At 41.4% G+C, this 16,639-nt stretch overlaps 1 protein-coding gene across 1 annotated transcript in view; it reads left to right on the plus strand.

Moving 5' to 3' along the window:
* Nucleotides 1-1,450: 1,450 nt before the first annotated feature.
* GALNT17 (polypeptide N-acetylgalactosaminyltransferase 17) overlaps nt 1,451-16,639 on the plus strand; it is a 636,606-nt gene continuing 621,417 nt past the window's right edge. The window contains exon 1 of the mRNA XM_077482320.1: nt 1,451-2,890. Within this exon, the coding sequence (XP_077338446.1) occupies nt 2,653-2,890 (238 nt within the window). The 5' untranslated portion in view covers nt 1,451-2,652. The remainder of the gene's footprint in view (nt 2,891-16,639) is intronic.

A 16,639-nucleotide genomic window follows, 5' to 3' on the forward strand; every position in this document is an offset into this window, starting at 1 on the left:
CTGATGAGGCTGCATTGATGGCAATGGTGAGGGTGCTGCATTGATGGAAATAGTGAGGATGCTACATTGATGGCAATGGTGAGGCTGTATTTATGTGGACTGATGAGGCTGCATTGATGGCAATGGTGAGGGGGCTGCATTGATGGAAATGGTGAGGATGCTGCATTGATGGCAATGGTGAGGCTGTATTTATATGGACTGATGAGGCTGCATTGATGGCAATGGTGAGGGTGCTGCATTGATGGAAATAGTGAGGATGCTGCATTGATGGCAATGGTGAGGCTGTATTTATGTGTACTGATGAGGCTGCATTGATGGCAGTGGTGAGGCTGCAGATGGGCACTGACCCTTATTTTGTTTCAGAGTTCCTTATTTAAAATTTAAAGAGGGATTCCACCAAAAAAGTAAAAATAAAAGCCAGCAGCTATAAATACTACAGCTGCTGACTTTTAATAAATGGACACTCACCTGTCCCGGGTTCCAGCGATGCCGGCAGCCGAGGCCGATCGATCGCTTGGCTCTCGGCTGCTGCAGTCACCATTCTAGGTGAGGGAATCAGGAAGTGAAGCGAATCGGCTTCACTTCCCGGTTCCCTACTGCGCATGCGCGAGCCGCGCCGCGCAATAGGAAATCTCCGCGCTGTCACTGGGACCCGTGTGTGTCCCAGCAGACAGCGCGGCAGGGCAGGAAATGGCGTAGACTCCCACGGGAGTCTATGCCCGGAAGTGGGTGAAAATACCTGTCTTTGACAGGTATCTCCACCCCCCTCCCCCCTGAAAGGTGTCAATTGTGACACCGGAGGGGGGGAGGGATCCAATCAGCGGAGGTTCGACTTTAGGGTGGAACCCCGCTGTAAGTCTTTTTCCTGATATTTCCCTCTTTAAATGAATGTACGTGTTATACGCCTGTGCATGTTATACACCAATAAATACGGTATATATATATATATATATATATATATAGAGAGAGAGAGAGAGAGAGAGAGAGATCTCGCTCTCTCTCTGTATATATATATATATATATAGATAGATAGATAGATAGATAGATAGATAGATAGATAGATAGATAGATAGATAGATAGATAGATAGATAGATATGTATATATAGATATAGATAGATAGATAGATAGATAGATAGATAGATAGATAGATAGATAGATAGATAGATAGATAGATAGATAGATAGATAGATATGTATATATAGATATAGATAGATAGATAGATAGATAGATAGATAGATAGATAGATAGATAGATAGATAGATAGATAGATAGATAGATAGATATGTATATATAGATATAGCCATATATAGATATGTATATCTGTATATATCTAAAAAATTATATCTATATATATATATATATATATATGTGTGTGTGTTGTTTTTTTTTAGAGCAGTGCTGATCTTGTCATTGAACGGCCACTGTCATAGTGTACACAGGACAATAATGCCTTGTTCCCAGCAGTAGTGAATGTCTCCAGCTGCAGATCCATTTATCCAGACCACAATTTCCTTGCAGCCTTGTAGTAGGCATGTAAACTGGGATTCAGGCAGCACACGGGAGGATGTCTCAGCACAGAAATAAGCAGCTAAGAGAAATGGGAGCACAGGAGAGAGGATCAGCTTCTTCCAGTATCAGTAGCAGCAGCTGCAGTAGCAGAGCAGAGACACCACTCTCCCCATCACCTGAGCCTGCTTCCTCTGCCAGGCTCAGCAAGGCTTGCACAGTGACAGGGGAAGGTTGCTGCTGCTGCTGATGTGACAGCAGAGGGATGTGAAGATCATCTGAAGGAAGACCACAGGATCTGCTCAGGGGTGGAGAGGGGGGGAGAGAGAAGCAAGGAGTTCAGTTTTCAGGGAAGTGCGGTCAGCAAGCTTTGCCGCATTGTCAATTTCCCCTGCAATCCTCACTTCCCACATTCACACTTGTCCTTGTGTGTTGTGAATGATGAAGATCTCTGCCTGATGATCGCTCATCAGAGGTGGTGTGTCCTCTGCCAAGCCACTGCTGTCAGGGATTCCTTGCACTTGTCATGATCATCGCTATTGACAAACTTTCCATTTCTACACGATCTGGGGATGTGGACGGCTCCTGCTTTGCATCTCTCTGCCATGGGGATTTCTAATAGCAATTCCAGAGCCGTGCTTCCAATGTCTGCTGCTCAATGGCACTGAAGTGTGTGAACCCTGCAAGTCAATAATTCTCATTTTTCTGGACTATTAAGACACATACGCCACGCTGACTGCTTGGCTTGGATCCATCATCTGAGCAGGATCTTTGGAATTGTCCCCCCCACTTTGTAAACTTTCATTGGATCTGCTTGTGGACATGCTGGGTCTGCAGATGGTCCTCACCAAATGTTTTTACGGGCACCAGCTCCTGCTTCCTGCACGCTGATTGGTTGGCCAGCTTGGATTCCAGATCTGAAGTCGGTCCCGACTCATGTCAGATGGTGTTCTTCTCACCATCAGTAGTGCTGGGAGGTTTCATCTCTCACTGGTTACTCTTATTCTTCTAAATATAACTCCCTGGTGTAAAGTTGACACCCACAGGGATGGTTACCTGTCTCCAGATCAGCAGAGACATTGGCACTACGTTAAGGAGTCACACTTATTCAAGGATACACTAAAGAGTCGGGATTGTGGAGTTTGATGGCTTCTTTGAGAAGAGTTAAAATCCTGTTGGTATTGAACCTGATTGCTGTCGCTGGATTTGTGCTGTTTTTGGCCAAGTGTAGACCAATTACGGTGAAAGGTGGGGAGACCTTCCATGAGGTCCATCCAAGGGCAGAGGTGACCAACTTGACTAACCATGGGGTCAGCCCTATCCAAGAGGCAGTGCTGAAAAGGCTTTCCCTTTTAGAGGATATAGTCTACAGACAACTCAATGGTAGGACTGCATGCCAATATAGTAATGGTAATATAGATGATATAAGGCAAATTGTATCTACATAGATGAGAGAGGGGCTCTATGCCCTGGCATTACACACAAGGGCTGATTTACTAAAGGCAAATAGGTTGTTATCTTTTTCAGTTGCAAAGTTTTCTCTAGAGGTTAGTGAATGTGGTTAAAACTCGCTTTGCAAAGAATCCCCAATCACATTTAAGAATAAATAAGAAAAAAATGGGTTTTTGCTTACACTTGATTGGATAATGGAAATCAACAGAGCTTCGCTTATTTACAAAGCTCTGGGGAAAATTCCCTTGCAATGTGCTTGCTACTTCCTACTTAAACCTATTTGCCTTTCGTAAATGAACCCCCAGAAAGTACTGGGGGAAGTGCTTTTAGGTCATGGAACTCAGGGCTGGTGCAAGGATTTTTGACATCCTAGGTTGAAACCTAATTTTGCTGCCCTCTTGGCTCCACCCCTGACTCTAGCCCCTTTGCCCTGCCTATGTATACGATGGCGGTGGCGGGGTGGAATTTTTTTGCGGTGCCCCTCCACCTTTTTTTTTCAGCTGTGGTCTGCAGGCCCGTACTCGGGGGGAAATGTAAACACCAACAATGTGTAATCATCAGTTACAGTGTGGAATCTACACACCACAGCTCATACAGACATAAGTGCGTTTAGGTCTAGTGTGAGTTCAGACGCAGTACAGACCCGCAATCTTGTGTATATTTTATACAACTGTACGCATAAGCCCCTTGTGCCACATATTGTCTTTTATTATGGCATATGGCTATTTATAGCAGAGTCCTAATAATATAACATAGAAATAATAATCATCGACCCCTCTAAAGGAAACACAATCATTCTGCGCAACATGGACAATTGAGCTTCCAGACACAGAGGTGCCGAATTTTTGCCGATATGACATTCAATAAACATTCTTGATAATCAGATAATTTTGAAAATGCAGACAACGCTGAGATGACCTATCCTGGCAGATTTAAAACGTAGATAGGAGTGATGCTAAGGGGTAGTGCCCTACAGCACCACATGCTAAATCTTAGAGGATTTCAGAAATAATTTTGATAGCGGTGATGAGACTTTATGATTAGTGACATTGATCAGCCAGTTTTTGAGATGACAGGTGAGGGTTGGGGGTGCAGTGCTGGGAGTGTTTGATGGGAAATATGGGGTAATCTCTATGGAATCGCTGGAAGCGGACAGTTATCGGCGGGTGGTGCGGGTGGCATTGGATGGGAGTAGGGGCTCTGGATGGTGACATTACCCCCCCCCCATGGAAGGACAGACAGAGGACAGTGATCTCCATGCATTAGCCTGCAAGGGCCCTCCACTGCTGCCGCCAAGCAAAGGGGCCACCCTGCACCAGGAGGGAGAAAGCATACAGAAAGCCACAGTGCAGGGAGGATCAGCAGCGATCACACCTAATCTCAGGAGATGGTGAGGGAGATCAGCAGGCACTGCAGATATGTTCTGACCCCAGCCCACCTGGAGGAGATGCCACTATATCCTCCTCCTGCTATCACAGAGAATAGGGAAACCAATGGCTGTGGCTGCACACTAAGCAGTGTACCCTGGGCGGCTGCCTAGTTCGCCTAGTGGTAGCGCCAGTCCTGATGGAACTCCCACACTAAATGAGTATGGGGGACATGTATTAAGACTGTACAAGAGGAATGTGCAGCAGCTGTGAATGACAACCAGCTTCTAGCTTTCATTTGCAAAGCTTAAAAGAAAAGTATGACCAAAGTTCTTTTGGCCGTACTTCTCTTCTGGGTCACAGGAGTCCTCTTAGTTTTGCACTCCTGTGGCCCAGAATCCGTGAGCAGTGGGCTAAAGCCCACTGCCAACTGACACCACGGAGCTGCTCCAGGCTCTGGAAAGATCCTGCCAACAATGTCGGTATCCACCCAGATGCCAGACTGGCAGCTGCCAGCTGGCTCATCCACCACTGACAGCCTAAGTCAGCTGCTCCCACCCCACCCCCTCCCCAGCCCGGGTCCAGTGAGCACAGAAGGGGCAGAGCAGAGAGCGAGTGACTGACAGTCACTGCTTTCTGTTCAGTGAGGACTGAAAACTGAGCAATCAATGGTCATGTGATCGCTCAGTTCTTGGTGTTAGAGCCAAAGAGAGACCGCTGCCGCATCACACTGATGCTGTAGCCATGTAGGTGAATATATATTTTTTGATGTGTAGTCAATAATTGTAACACCTGTGCAATGCTATTAACCTTCCACAGGGCAGCATGCAAACACATTGAGCAAGGAATATATATGGTCGAAGTGCGCTATTCCCTTTTCCTTTATAAACTCTGATAAACTCACCATATGTAGTTTTAAAGGAAAAAAGAATAGCGTGCTTCCACCATATATATTTATTTTTTTATGTAGCCCACACTTCTTGTTTAATTGAACAAGCTGATGCTGGAAGCTGATTGGTTACTATGAACAGCTGCTCCAGATTCTGTTTGCTCCAGTTTTTGTAAATTCCCCCCATTATTTATAATGTGAAGTAGTGCCCATTACAGTGAAGCATTGGTAGTTAGTAATCTCATTATAGACACACACATATATATATATATATATATATATATATATATATATATATATATATATATATATATACATATACACATATACATACAGGCATACCCCACTTTTAAGTACACATTGGGGTTTATTCACTAAAGATGGGAAGTGCAAAATCAGGCTCACTTCTGCAAAGAAACCAATGAGCTTCCAGGTTTTAATATCAAAGCTTAATTGAACAAGCTGGGTTTAGAAGCTCATTGGTTTCTATGCAGAAGTGAGCCTGAGTTTGCACTCTCCAGCTTTAGTAAATAAACCCCATTGTGTACTTAAAAGTGGGGTATATATATATATATATATATATATATATATATATATATATATATATACATGAATTATATAGAAATGTACAAAATCTGGTAATACAGTGATGTCACAACATTACATAAGGAGTGGAAGCTTTTACATTTATAGTAAATACCATAATAAAAATAAAATCCATTTCTAATGGCTTTACTAGTGAAGTATAGAAGTCACTTTGTCTGATTCATGCATTTTTTATAGGTACACTTTATGATGTGATTATGCTTCAAAGATTATGCAATATGCAAAAACATTTTTAGTTGGCTGACTTTAAGGCTAAGTGCTAATTGCATCTAACCAGGTTACTCAATTTCCCACAAACATCGCCTGCTTTGATAAATGGCATTGTCCTATTTGTTACTGACACCTAAAAACAAACTGAATGTTGCTTATAATCTTCCAGGGGCCCTCTCCTTTCTAGCCCCAGCTCCATGACATTTCAGAAATGCCTCTGACCTCTGTTATCTATCACTCCCAAAACTACACAGGGAATCTGTGTTGTAGGTGTAAGTAGAAGAACGGTGCTGAAAATATAGAAAAATAAGCAATAACAGCTAAAGCAGGGCTGTGCTATTAGCTGCAAATCTTATTATGCATCATTGTAAAGCTAAATGGTCAGTTTTTCTTATCAGTTGCTATAACATCTTAGTAACATCACAATCATTATAGCATCATTTTACGAGCAGTTAATTATATTCTAGCATTGTGAGCCACTTTAATAGCATTCTATTTGTTTTATTTTGTCTATAAACTGAATTAATGCAAAGGTAATATTAAGGTTTGCCCACAGTAATTACTCTTCCAATGGAAGAAATGCATGCAATTTTGCGTGACTTTAAATCATCTCAGGAAGACTACTTTGCAGGTGCAGTAATCATGAAATATGCATATGGGGCTTTCCAGGAACTCAATATTTACTATATTGATAATAGCGGGATATTATCACAGTGGCTGAAAATAAAACACTGCTGGGAAGTACAACGCGCGTTTTTTCTTTCACGCTATTCTTGCGCTCTTGTCTTTCTTTGAGCAGCTGTGTGAAGTTTACAATAGCATTTGCATATTCTTCCTAATATGCATACTATTTACAATAGAAATTGTGCATGATAAGCAAATAGGTCATCATTTGCCCAGGCAAGTCTTTGGAAATGATGTCCTATCCAGAACTATCTTCTAATGGCCATACAGGCATCCGCACATATACATATCAGAGTTTGTTGTCAGTGTGATCTTGGATTTAACCTTGTGAAGTAGAACATTATAGGCAAATGAAAGCTGAGTATGGCATTATGTTTACTTGCAATGGCTACCCTACTCTATCTGTTCCAGTGTCTGCATATATGTCTGATCACAAGGAATCATGTTGGCTTGTTTTAAATTGTAAATATTTGATACTAATCTCTGGGGTGCATGATTGTTTAATAAATTGTATTACATTTGTTATTATGTTACGCATCAACAGTTACATTAAGATTACATTTTAATTGTGAAATTTGAAAAGACAGAACATGCAATGTAAATGTAAAATAGCTGCACACTTTTCTTCATAGGGCCTTGTATTGATAGATATTACTTGCTATACCCATCCAAAGACAAAGCAGTCCCATGCTAAGTGGGAGCATTTGTCATCGCAGGTAAATCGTAACCCTTTAGAGCCGGGTCACACAGGGGCAGCACGACTTGTAGCGTGACTGCCTCAGGCGACCTGCACAGGACTTCAGCGGCGGCTTGCAAAATGACTTCTGTATAGAAGTCAATGCAAGTCGCCTGAAGTCCCCCCAAAAGTAGTACAGGTACCTTTTTTTAATTCGGAGAGACTTGGGCCGCTCATATTAGAAAGGTTCCATAGTACAGAACGGGACGCGACTTGTCAGGCAGCTAAGTCGCCTGACAAGTCGTCTCAGTGTGAAATGGCTCTAAAGGTGCTATATTTATTTTCATAATTTGTGTCCTATTGCAGAGATTTACCTTTACTTCCTGTCCCATAGCCAAACAGGAAGTTATAGGAAATCCCTGCAAATTAAGAGAATTCTTTGGGGACTCTCAAGTCACCAGAACTAGTGTCCCCGTTGGAACATTTCCCTTCTATTACTTTTCTGGAGACAACCCAAAATTTGGGGATTTTTTTTTACTTTCACTTTCAATGATAATGGTAAACAGAACAAATAGAGAGGTTGAATCTCCTTAACGGGGCACAGACAGCAATAAAAACTGACAGGTGTTCTGATCTCTCTCCACTCCAGCCAAAACTAAAAACAAAAAAAAAAAAGTTTTGTATTTAGTTAAGCTGCCCAAACATAGATCAAAATTTGGCCGGTTTAGCAGGGACCGGACAAATTTTGTTTCATGTATGGGGAGGGAGGTAGAACAAAAGTCGATATACCAATCAACTTCCGTTCAACCACCCTGTTGGATTTTTGCTGCTCAATCAGCATTTATGGGCTGCCTTAGTTTGACCAATCTGCTTATTTTCAGTGGTGCCCAAATGTACGCTAAACACATTTAAAATAAAATGTACTTCTTAAGGCGGAATTTAACTTCTAAAAGGAAGTTTGTTCCGTTTGTCTATTTTTTTTTTGTGCTATTTTTCCCCTGGCTCCGTTCCTGCAATCATTCCAGCCTTGTCCCTGGTCCTACATACTCCTGGGATAGTTAAATTACTTCTCCCAGAAGGCTGTAGGATCGGGCAGACAGATTGGCTGGAGGGCAAACTGGAGGGTGGACTCGGCGCATCATCGGTAGCTGGCAGCCTTAACCCAGAAGAGGCAATTAGCTAAAGGGCACCAAAATGGCAGGACAGGCCTAGGTCTTTATAACCCAAATAGTGGATTGTAGCAGGATGGCGCTGGAGTCACTGTGCCGAAGAGTATGTATTTAGAAGAGAACACACAACACAGGTAAGAAGATTAACCAAAAAAAATGGGGGGGGGGGGGGGGGGTTAAGTACTGCTTTAATGTGTTTAATTTTTATCCAGTAGTGTTTTTTTCTATTGGTAGGAGCATTTATGTTAGAGTATGATCATCTCTAAAGTTAAAATATAGGTAAAACTAATTATATATTTTATTTAAGCTGGTAAATGGTAATGCAATTTCGAAAGACAGTGTCAATATTTTTAAATCTGCAACTTTCTTAAAAATAGTACCTGGCGATCCTATCATGAAGACCCTTCTTTAGCACTTCCTTTTATAGAGTGGTAACACCCCTTTTTCTCACAATTATTCTCATGCATTGTCACTTTGTCCTAAAAGGTTTCCAAGAGGCCATTGAACACATAATATGGAGGCACTATCCATTTTTATCACCATCAGAAAACCAACATTGAAATTGCTGAATGTCTTAAGCTCTGATGGTTTTCCCGTCGGAATTCCGTATGAATTGCCTACACACAGTCACACCAAATTCCGACCACCAAAAACGCGGTGACGTACAACACGTATGACGGGACTAGAAAAAGGAAGTTCAATACCTAGCCAATAGCTTCCCTCTTGTTGAATCTGAGCACGCATTCGTTTTTGCTCGTCGAATTGCATACACACAATCGGATGTATCTGAGACTGCTGGACTTCACATTTCTGGCCCCCCAATTTCCTTTTCTGAGGAGTGTGGGCAGACACAGATTGGTGGGAGGAAGAGGAGCAGATCGAGCCCTCTCTCCTCTCCTCTCCCATCTGTGTTGGGGGGGGATTGTTAGTACTGGCTTTGGGCAGCGTGAAATAGAGCGTAACAGACACTCTCGGTTTCGACGACTATAGCCAGCAACCTTACTAGGAAGCCGTAGTCCTGTCTGAATGATGTGTCTGGGTTTCAGTCTAAAACCCGGATGCAGGATTCCAAACCCAAACTGTCCGGATGAATCCTCGACCGGTGGCAACCCTAAAATAACCCCCATTTTCTAGAAACACTGTCCCTACCTAATAGTACAATGGAGATGCATTGCACAATACCCTTGTTCTATGCTTTCCTCTTTCTGGAAACTTGTTTTTGGAAACCTAACATTTGTCAAGCTGGCAGGTGAAACCAAGTATTGAATGCTATTTATACTGGTAAATCGAAAGTAGCATGAGCAGCATCTCATACAACGTAATATGCTTTAGTTCTATTCATGAGGAAAAATGCTTACCTATACTTGGCTAACTATCTATTCACATATACTAATGTTCCCTTACTTACAAATGTTGGCAAAATGTAATGTACCTTTTGATATGGCATTTAAAGGGCAGCTCTATATGTCAGCCTTGGTGAAGAACATATGCAACTATTGTACTATATGCCATACATGTGGTCCTGTTTATTATGTGTGCACCTAAAAACGCTATACAAATGATCCCCATTACTTTATAACAGAATAGTCTATCTAGAAAGGTTCAGAGAATTATGCATAAATGGGGTTATAACAAACAAGTTAAAGCTGAAGACTAGGGAGAAAACATAATAATTACCATTTATTCTGTGAAAAACAGCTAGTATGTGTAGCCAAATCTGTATTTGTGTAATCTTACTGTAATTCCCATTCAAAGCAGCTCTCAGAATGGTAGAAGAAGGTTTGATGTAGGTCAGTTAGGTTGTATTATGGTCAGTGAACCGACCTGACTATGCTGTATGGCAGTGTTGCCTGGATCACAAGACTGATTGCACAGATTGTCAAAATATATGGCAGGTGAAACAGTTGAATATATATATATATATATATATATATATATATATATATATATATATATATATATACTATATATATGCTATATGAGCAAAAGTATTAGGACACCTGCCTTCACACGCACATTAACATTAATAGCATCTCAGTCTTAGTCCCTAGGGTTCAATCTTGAGTTGGACCACCTTTTGCAGCTATAACGCTTCAACTCTTCTGGGAAGACTGTTCACAAGGTTTTAGGAGTGCACTCCTGAAAAAATTATCAAACATTCCCATAGACACACTGCTGTTATAGCTGCAAAGGGTGGACCAATTCAATATTAAACCCTACGGAATAACACTGGGATGCCATTAAAGTTAATGTGCGTGTAAAGGCAGACATCTCAATACTTTTGGTAATATAGTGTGTGTATATATATATATATATATATATATATATATATATATATATATATGCACACACACACAGTAAAGTATTTCATATTTATTTCCCATGTTCAATTCAGTTAGCACTGGCAGATAAATATTGACCAGCAATATTTTATGATTATTGCGTTAATGGTACACTTTAGTCATATACTGAAGGCTAAACCTTGAGATGCAGGGAAGGAACACATTCTACATGGTGCATATTTCAGTTTTCCATCCAGACAACCCATTCCATTTGGCATGTAATCTGTGGATCCTGAAATAGACCTGCTAATCCCGTTGTAAGATTTTTATCGGTGGCTATGCCCCTATTCAGGGATTTTCCCTCACCCCCTGTCCCAGAGACTATTAAGTTATAACTGTGAGAGGACGAGGGGAGGTCTCGGGTACACAAACTGTAATACAAAGGAATGAATGATATAACCCTCTTCATTCAAAGGCAGTGACTTGAGTTACACTTCAGATATCTCATTACATCATGATTAAAGTTATTGTAAAGGATCTTTTTTTTTTTTTCGTGGTTTTGCACAGAGCAGCTCTGAGGCTCTTTTGCTGTCCCCCTCTGGTGCTCCTGGCTCCTACTGTGCACTGAGTGCCCCCCCCCCCAGAAAGCTGCTTGCTAGGGGTGCACTCCTGCAGGCTCAATCCCGAGGTGCACTGTGTGCATCTACTGACATGTACAGTGTGGTTTGGCCCTGCCACCCACTACCTCAGTACCAGATTTGATTGAAAGCAGCAGGAGCCAAGGAGGGAGAAATAAAGCAGCGCTGGATCGAGATTAGGCTCAGGCAAGTATTCAGGGGGGCGGGGGGAGTTGCCTTAAGAATGCCTTAAGGTAAAAATGCTTTAGCATTTACAGCCGCTTTAATTCTAACTCCAGTCAAAAACATATTTTCTTAATTGTAGACAGCGAGGAAGGGACAGAACCCCAATAAGGGTTCTATTGTGGTCTGTGTTCCCACTGAGGAGATTTCCCTTCACATCCTGTAAGTACAGGAAGCGATAGGGAAATCTCCACACTGTAATAATAATACAAACAATAACAGTGATTTTTAACACTCCAACACAAACTTTTTTTTTTTTTTCTGATTTTTAACAATCCAATATAAACTTAAAAATCTCCTTTAATATTGTGAAGTCTGCCTGTCAGCTGGTCATCTCCTTCCACAACTTTTCTATGGACTACATATCCCATTGTACCTTGCTGCCTGTAAGCTGTGATTCCTTTACTGACCCCTGAAACTCCTCTTCTGGGCTCCTCTGTAGTTTAGAAGACAGGCTCTGTGAAATGTGTGACACAGCCATGCCTACTCACAGGACATAGTGAATATGTGTCACAGAAATGTCCGGGGTCATCACAAAGTACATTTACAAACTTTAATATCAATCATATCAATAGGCATAAGCTATAAATAATTGAAATTTGATGTGGAAATTAATATATGATTTTACATTTTGACCCCAGACGCACTTTAACATTACCAAATTGAAAGTGATCTGTACTTTAAGCCCTTGTACACACGGTCGGACATTCCGATTTACAATGTCCGATAGGACCGTGTTGTCGGATTATCCGACAGTGTGTGGGCTCTATCGGACTGTTTCCGTCGGAGTATCCGACGGACCAAGTTTTCCAGCTGGGCTATAAAACTTTGTCTGATCTTGTGTAGAGAATTCCGATCGGACAAAGTGCCACGCATGCTCAGATCAAAGTACGAGACCAAAGCTATTGGCTACTAGCTTGAACGTAGTGCCGTTCTAACAAAATAACGTCATCACGTTAAGTACGATCGGATTTTCTGACATTTTGTCCGACTGTGTGTATGCAACAGTTTTGGACAAAATCCATCAGACAAAATCTGACGGATTTGGTTGTTTTCGGAATGTCCGACCGTGTGTACAAGGGCTTAAAGCTTGCCAGGAGCTTTGAAGATGCTTTTTAAAAGTTTTCTGTACACACTGCTATCGTACAAGCTAAAGCCATTGTGAACAGGGCCTAAAAATATCCTCAATGAGAACATCTGTAGTAGTAATTGATCCAAAGACACAATTAGTTCATCAATCATTTGATATGTATTTGCCACACATTTGTCCATCAGATCATTCACTGCATTTATAAAGCATATTTGCCATCAGTATGTTTGCCAGGCTGAGACCCATTTGTCACATTATAATGTTAATTGCTATGACAGTGCTAATTTGAGCCTTAGACTGCTTCAAGCTGTCTAGTCACCCACTATAATCCACACATAGCATTCCATAGATATATGTTCTATTACCTAACTTTTAGTCATATACGGTAATATTCCAAAATAACTTGAAAAGCAAGCAGTCAGGTAAAGATGTTGTTTTAAAATATATTAAAGTGGACCTTGCACTAAAAAAATCTATTATTTAGTGAGGGCTTCCACCCTATGCCAAAATGCTGCACTGAAATGAAAAATCTATATGAGAAATTGTTAGTCAATGTACCTACATTACCCATCCTTCTTCCGACTACTCCTAGGTAGGTGAGGCACAACTTCCGGTGAAATCTCAGGGAACATTTTGAGAAGCCCGAATTTTAGATGTTACTACATTGTGTTGGACATCCTGCAAGATTTGGCTACTCAATATTCTGGGTGTGTATAATAATCAAACAAACAGGAAGGGCTGGGTGCTAGCTCCGGTTCACAACCGTTAACACGTAGACCAAGTGAGAAAAATTAGCTGCACGCCAACGTCCGTCCAACAGGTTTATTAACCCCCCTGGCGGTATTCCCGAGTCTGGCTCGGGGTGGAAGTTTTATACCAAAAGCAGTAACCCCGAGCCAGACTCGGGACCACATCGCTGTATGTAGGAGGAGGTTACTTACCTTCTCCCCTGGATCCAGCGATGTCCCCCCGCTGTACGAGCGGCTCGTTCTCCGCTCGATTCATCACGGAGCCGATCTCCGTTCCCTGCGAGCGTTGCGATGCACGGGGACGGAGATCGGCGCAAAATTCAAAAAGTGAAACACACAGTATACATACAGTATAATGTAATCTTACAGATTACATTGCTGTATGTAATAATTTCACATACCTTTTGTCCCTAGTGGTCTGTCCAGTGTCCTGCATGCAGTTTTATATGATAAAAACTGTTCTATATGCCTGGAAACTGGATATTGTCCATAGCAACCAAAACTGTCCCTTTACATCAAAAATGATTTTAGACCAGCTAGAAAACAGCGATAATAAATTAGAATCACTCGCAGAATTGAGCGATATCGATTTGTGGGAAGATCCGTCATCAAATACTGAAAAGTAATGACAGTGACAATTCTGCAACTGAGCAAATTTCAGTGTTTTTGATTTGATTACATTATTGAATAATTTTTATTATTGTTATATTATTATTTGGTATAATTATTTATAGTTATTTATTATAATATAATTTATGATTTCATTTTTCAAACTTTATCATACCCGGGATGTCTGCTAGACTCTGGTTTGGGCAGATTTAAGTGAGTTATTCCTAAGAATTACAGGACTACAATATAAAACGCCAAATTTTCATGCAAAATAATTGTGCCACTTTCAGCACCTAAAATCTGAAATAATTATAGCGCCAGGGAGGTTAAAAGACTGCCTCCAGGACTAAAACAACAGACCGTCCGTTGGTCCGTTGTTTTAGTACTGGTGGCAGACTTTCAATAAACCTGTTGGATGGATGTTGGTGTGCATCTAATTTTTCTCACTTGGTCTACTCCAATATTCTACAGTATTGTTTCTCAACCTTTTTTCAGTCAAGACATCCTTTAAAATTATGGACAGCCTTCAGGCACCCCATTCTAAAATGTAAAAATCTATTCTAATAGCTTTACATAATGCAACATTATCCACACATAGGATGCTCAATGTTAGAGGTGATTTATTCTTCCAAAGCAAATACACTTTTGCACACTGGCACTGACTAGCATTCCAATGTTTCTCTTCTCCTTTACTTTCTCTCCATCAGTCAGCTAATGTCACCCCAGTTCCCATGCAGAGGGGAAAGGGGGGAATCAAACAAGGATGCTGCAGAGCCAACAGACATCCTCCTTATTAACAGAGAATGTCATTGGTTGTTAGGATGCCAGTGTCTAGAAAGGTGTAATGGTGCATAATGAAAACCTGAGGCTTTGTGTATATAAAACGCAGGTTTTCCCCAGGAGTAGCCCACTACACTGAACTTCCCTGGCTATCATATTTATTTTCTATCTGTTCCCAAGGGTTAATGCCACCTGTACTCAGAGTAAACCCAAGGTACCTATACTAAACTTACCCATGCATTTCTTTTCTGACATTTCTCCTCCACTCAGGTATTGCCTATATCAAGCGTGCAAGTCAAACTCAGGGTATACCTGCTTTTTATTTGTACTCTTATATATCCTCACTCCTCCCCATTGCAAACCTCCCCTCCCTATAAAGTCGTGTATCCTGATAAAATTTTGATATGTTACTGTATTGTACACCATACCTGCATACCTGTATCTGTATGTACCTTACTTCCTTGCCAAGTTTACTGCCAGGGTATGCCCGTTTGGCTATGTACCTCTTTTTCTGACTCTTCCTTTCATAATAAAAGTTGAAGTTAAAAAAAAAAAAAAAAAAAAAAAGGCAGGTTTTATCCACCTACTGGCTTGTATACATTTTTTTATACATTTTTAGGCATTTTTACAAGGCACCCCCGAAGAAACCTCAAAGTACCCCAGGGTGTCTGGGCACCCTGGTTGAAAAAGACTGTTCTACAGGATTTCAGTAGAAAGATGGTGACATCACCACCTGCAGTAGAGAAAGAGGAGTACAGTAGCTACAGATAGGTTCATTCCAATATTCATTTCACCAAAGTTTTTTTCTTTTTCACTTTAATGCAACATTTTAGCAAAGGAGGGGGCTCAGTGAATAAAAAAATATTTTTTCCCCACTTGAAGGATATAACAGAGCTGCACTCTGGTAATATCAGGAGGTACATTTATTCAAACCAAGACAGATTGCTATACCAGTCCCAGCCCTTTGGCCTTGCCCTTCTGATGTGTTTCACCCAAAGCTCTACAGATAATCCCAATTGGGGTGAAATGCCTCAGAGGGGCATAGCTAATGGGTGGGGACAGATGTAGCAAACCCTCTTGGTTTGAATAAAAGTTGGTGATGCTACTAGACTATGGCTCCATTCTATCCTGTCAACGTACCATGGAATGAGAATGTGCTCTTTTGGGAACTGCCTCCTGATTGTGTTTGTGGATTGGCATGTTGGCATCAAGAAGACATTGAGAGGCGCTGCCGGGTTTGAAGTTTTCAACCTTGTTTGGAGTTTAATATTCTGTAAACTGTTTGGCAGTTTGGGAGGGTGCTAGAGGTCGACCGATATGGGTTTTTCTCTGGCCGATGCCGATATTTAGAAATCATGGCGGCCGATAGCCGATATATGATGCCGATTTTTTTTGGGCCGATATGTTAGGCCGATTTTATTTATTTATTTATTTTTAATCCCCCTTGATCTAACACACCTTCCCCACTGGGGCGTTTTAAGGCGCTTTTGGGCTAAAAATAGCGCCTGTAAAGTGCCTGTAAAATGGCTCCCCTGCAGTCTGTGTGAAAGACAGAGTGCTTTCACACTGAGGCGATGCGCTGGCAGGATCTTAAAAAAAAGTCCTGCAAGCAGCACGTTTGGAGTGGTGTATACCGCTCATCCACCACTCCTGCCCATTGATATGAATGGGCACCACTGCCGAAGCGCATGCAATGCGATTTGGCAGCG

Source organism: Lithobates pipiens, unplaced genomic scaffold (genome assembly GCF_037356315.1).
Source record: "Lithobates pipiens isolate NorthernLeopardFrog02 unplaced genomic scaffold, aLitPip1_a1.2 Scaffold_16, whole genome shotgun sequence".
In the NCBI taxonomy this organism is placed as follows: domain Eukaryota; kingdom Metazoa; phylum Chordata; class Amphibia; order Anura; family Ranidae; genus Lithobates; species Lithobates pipiens.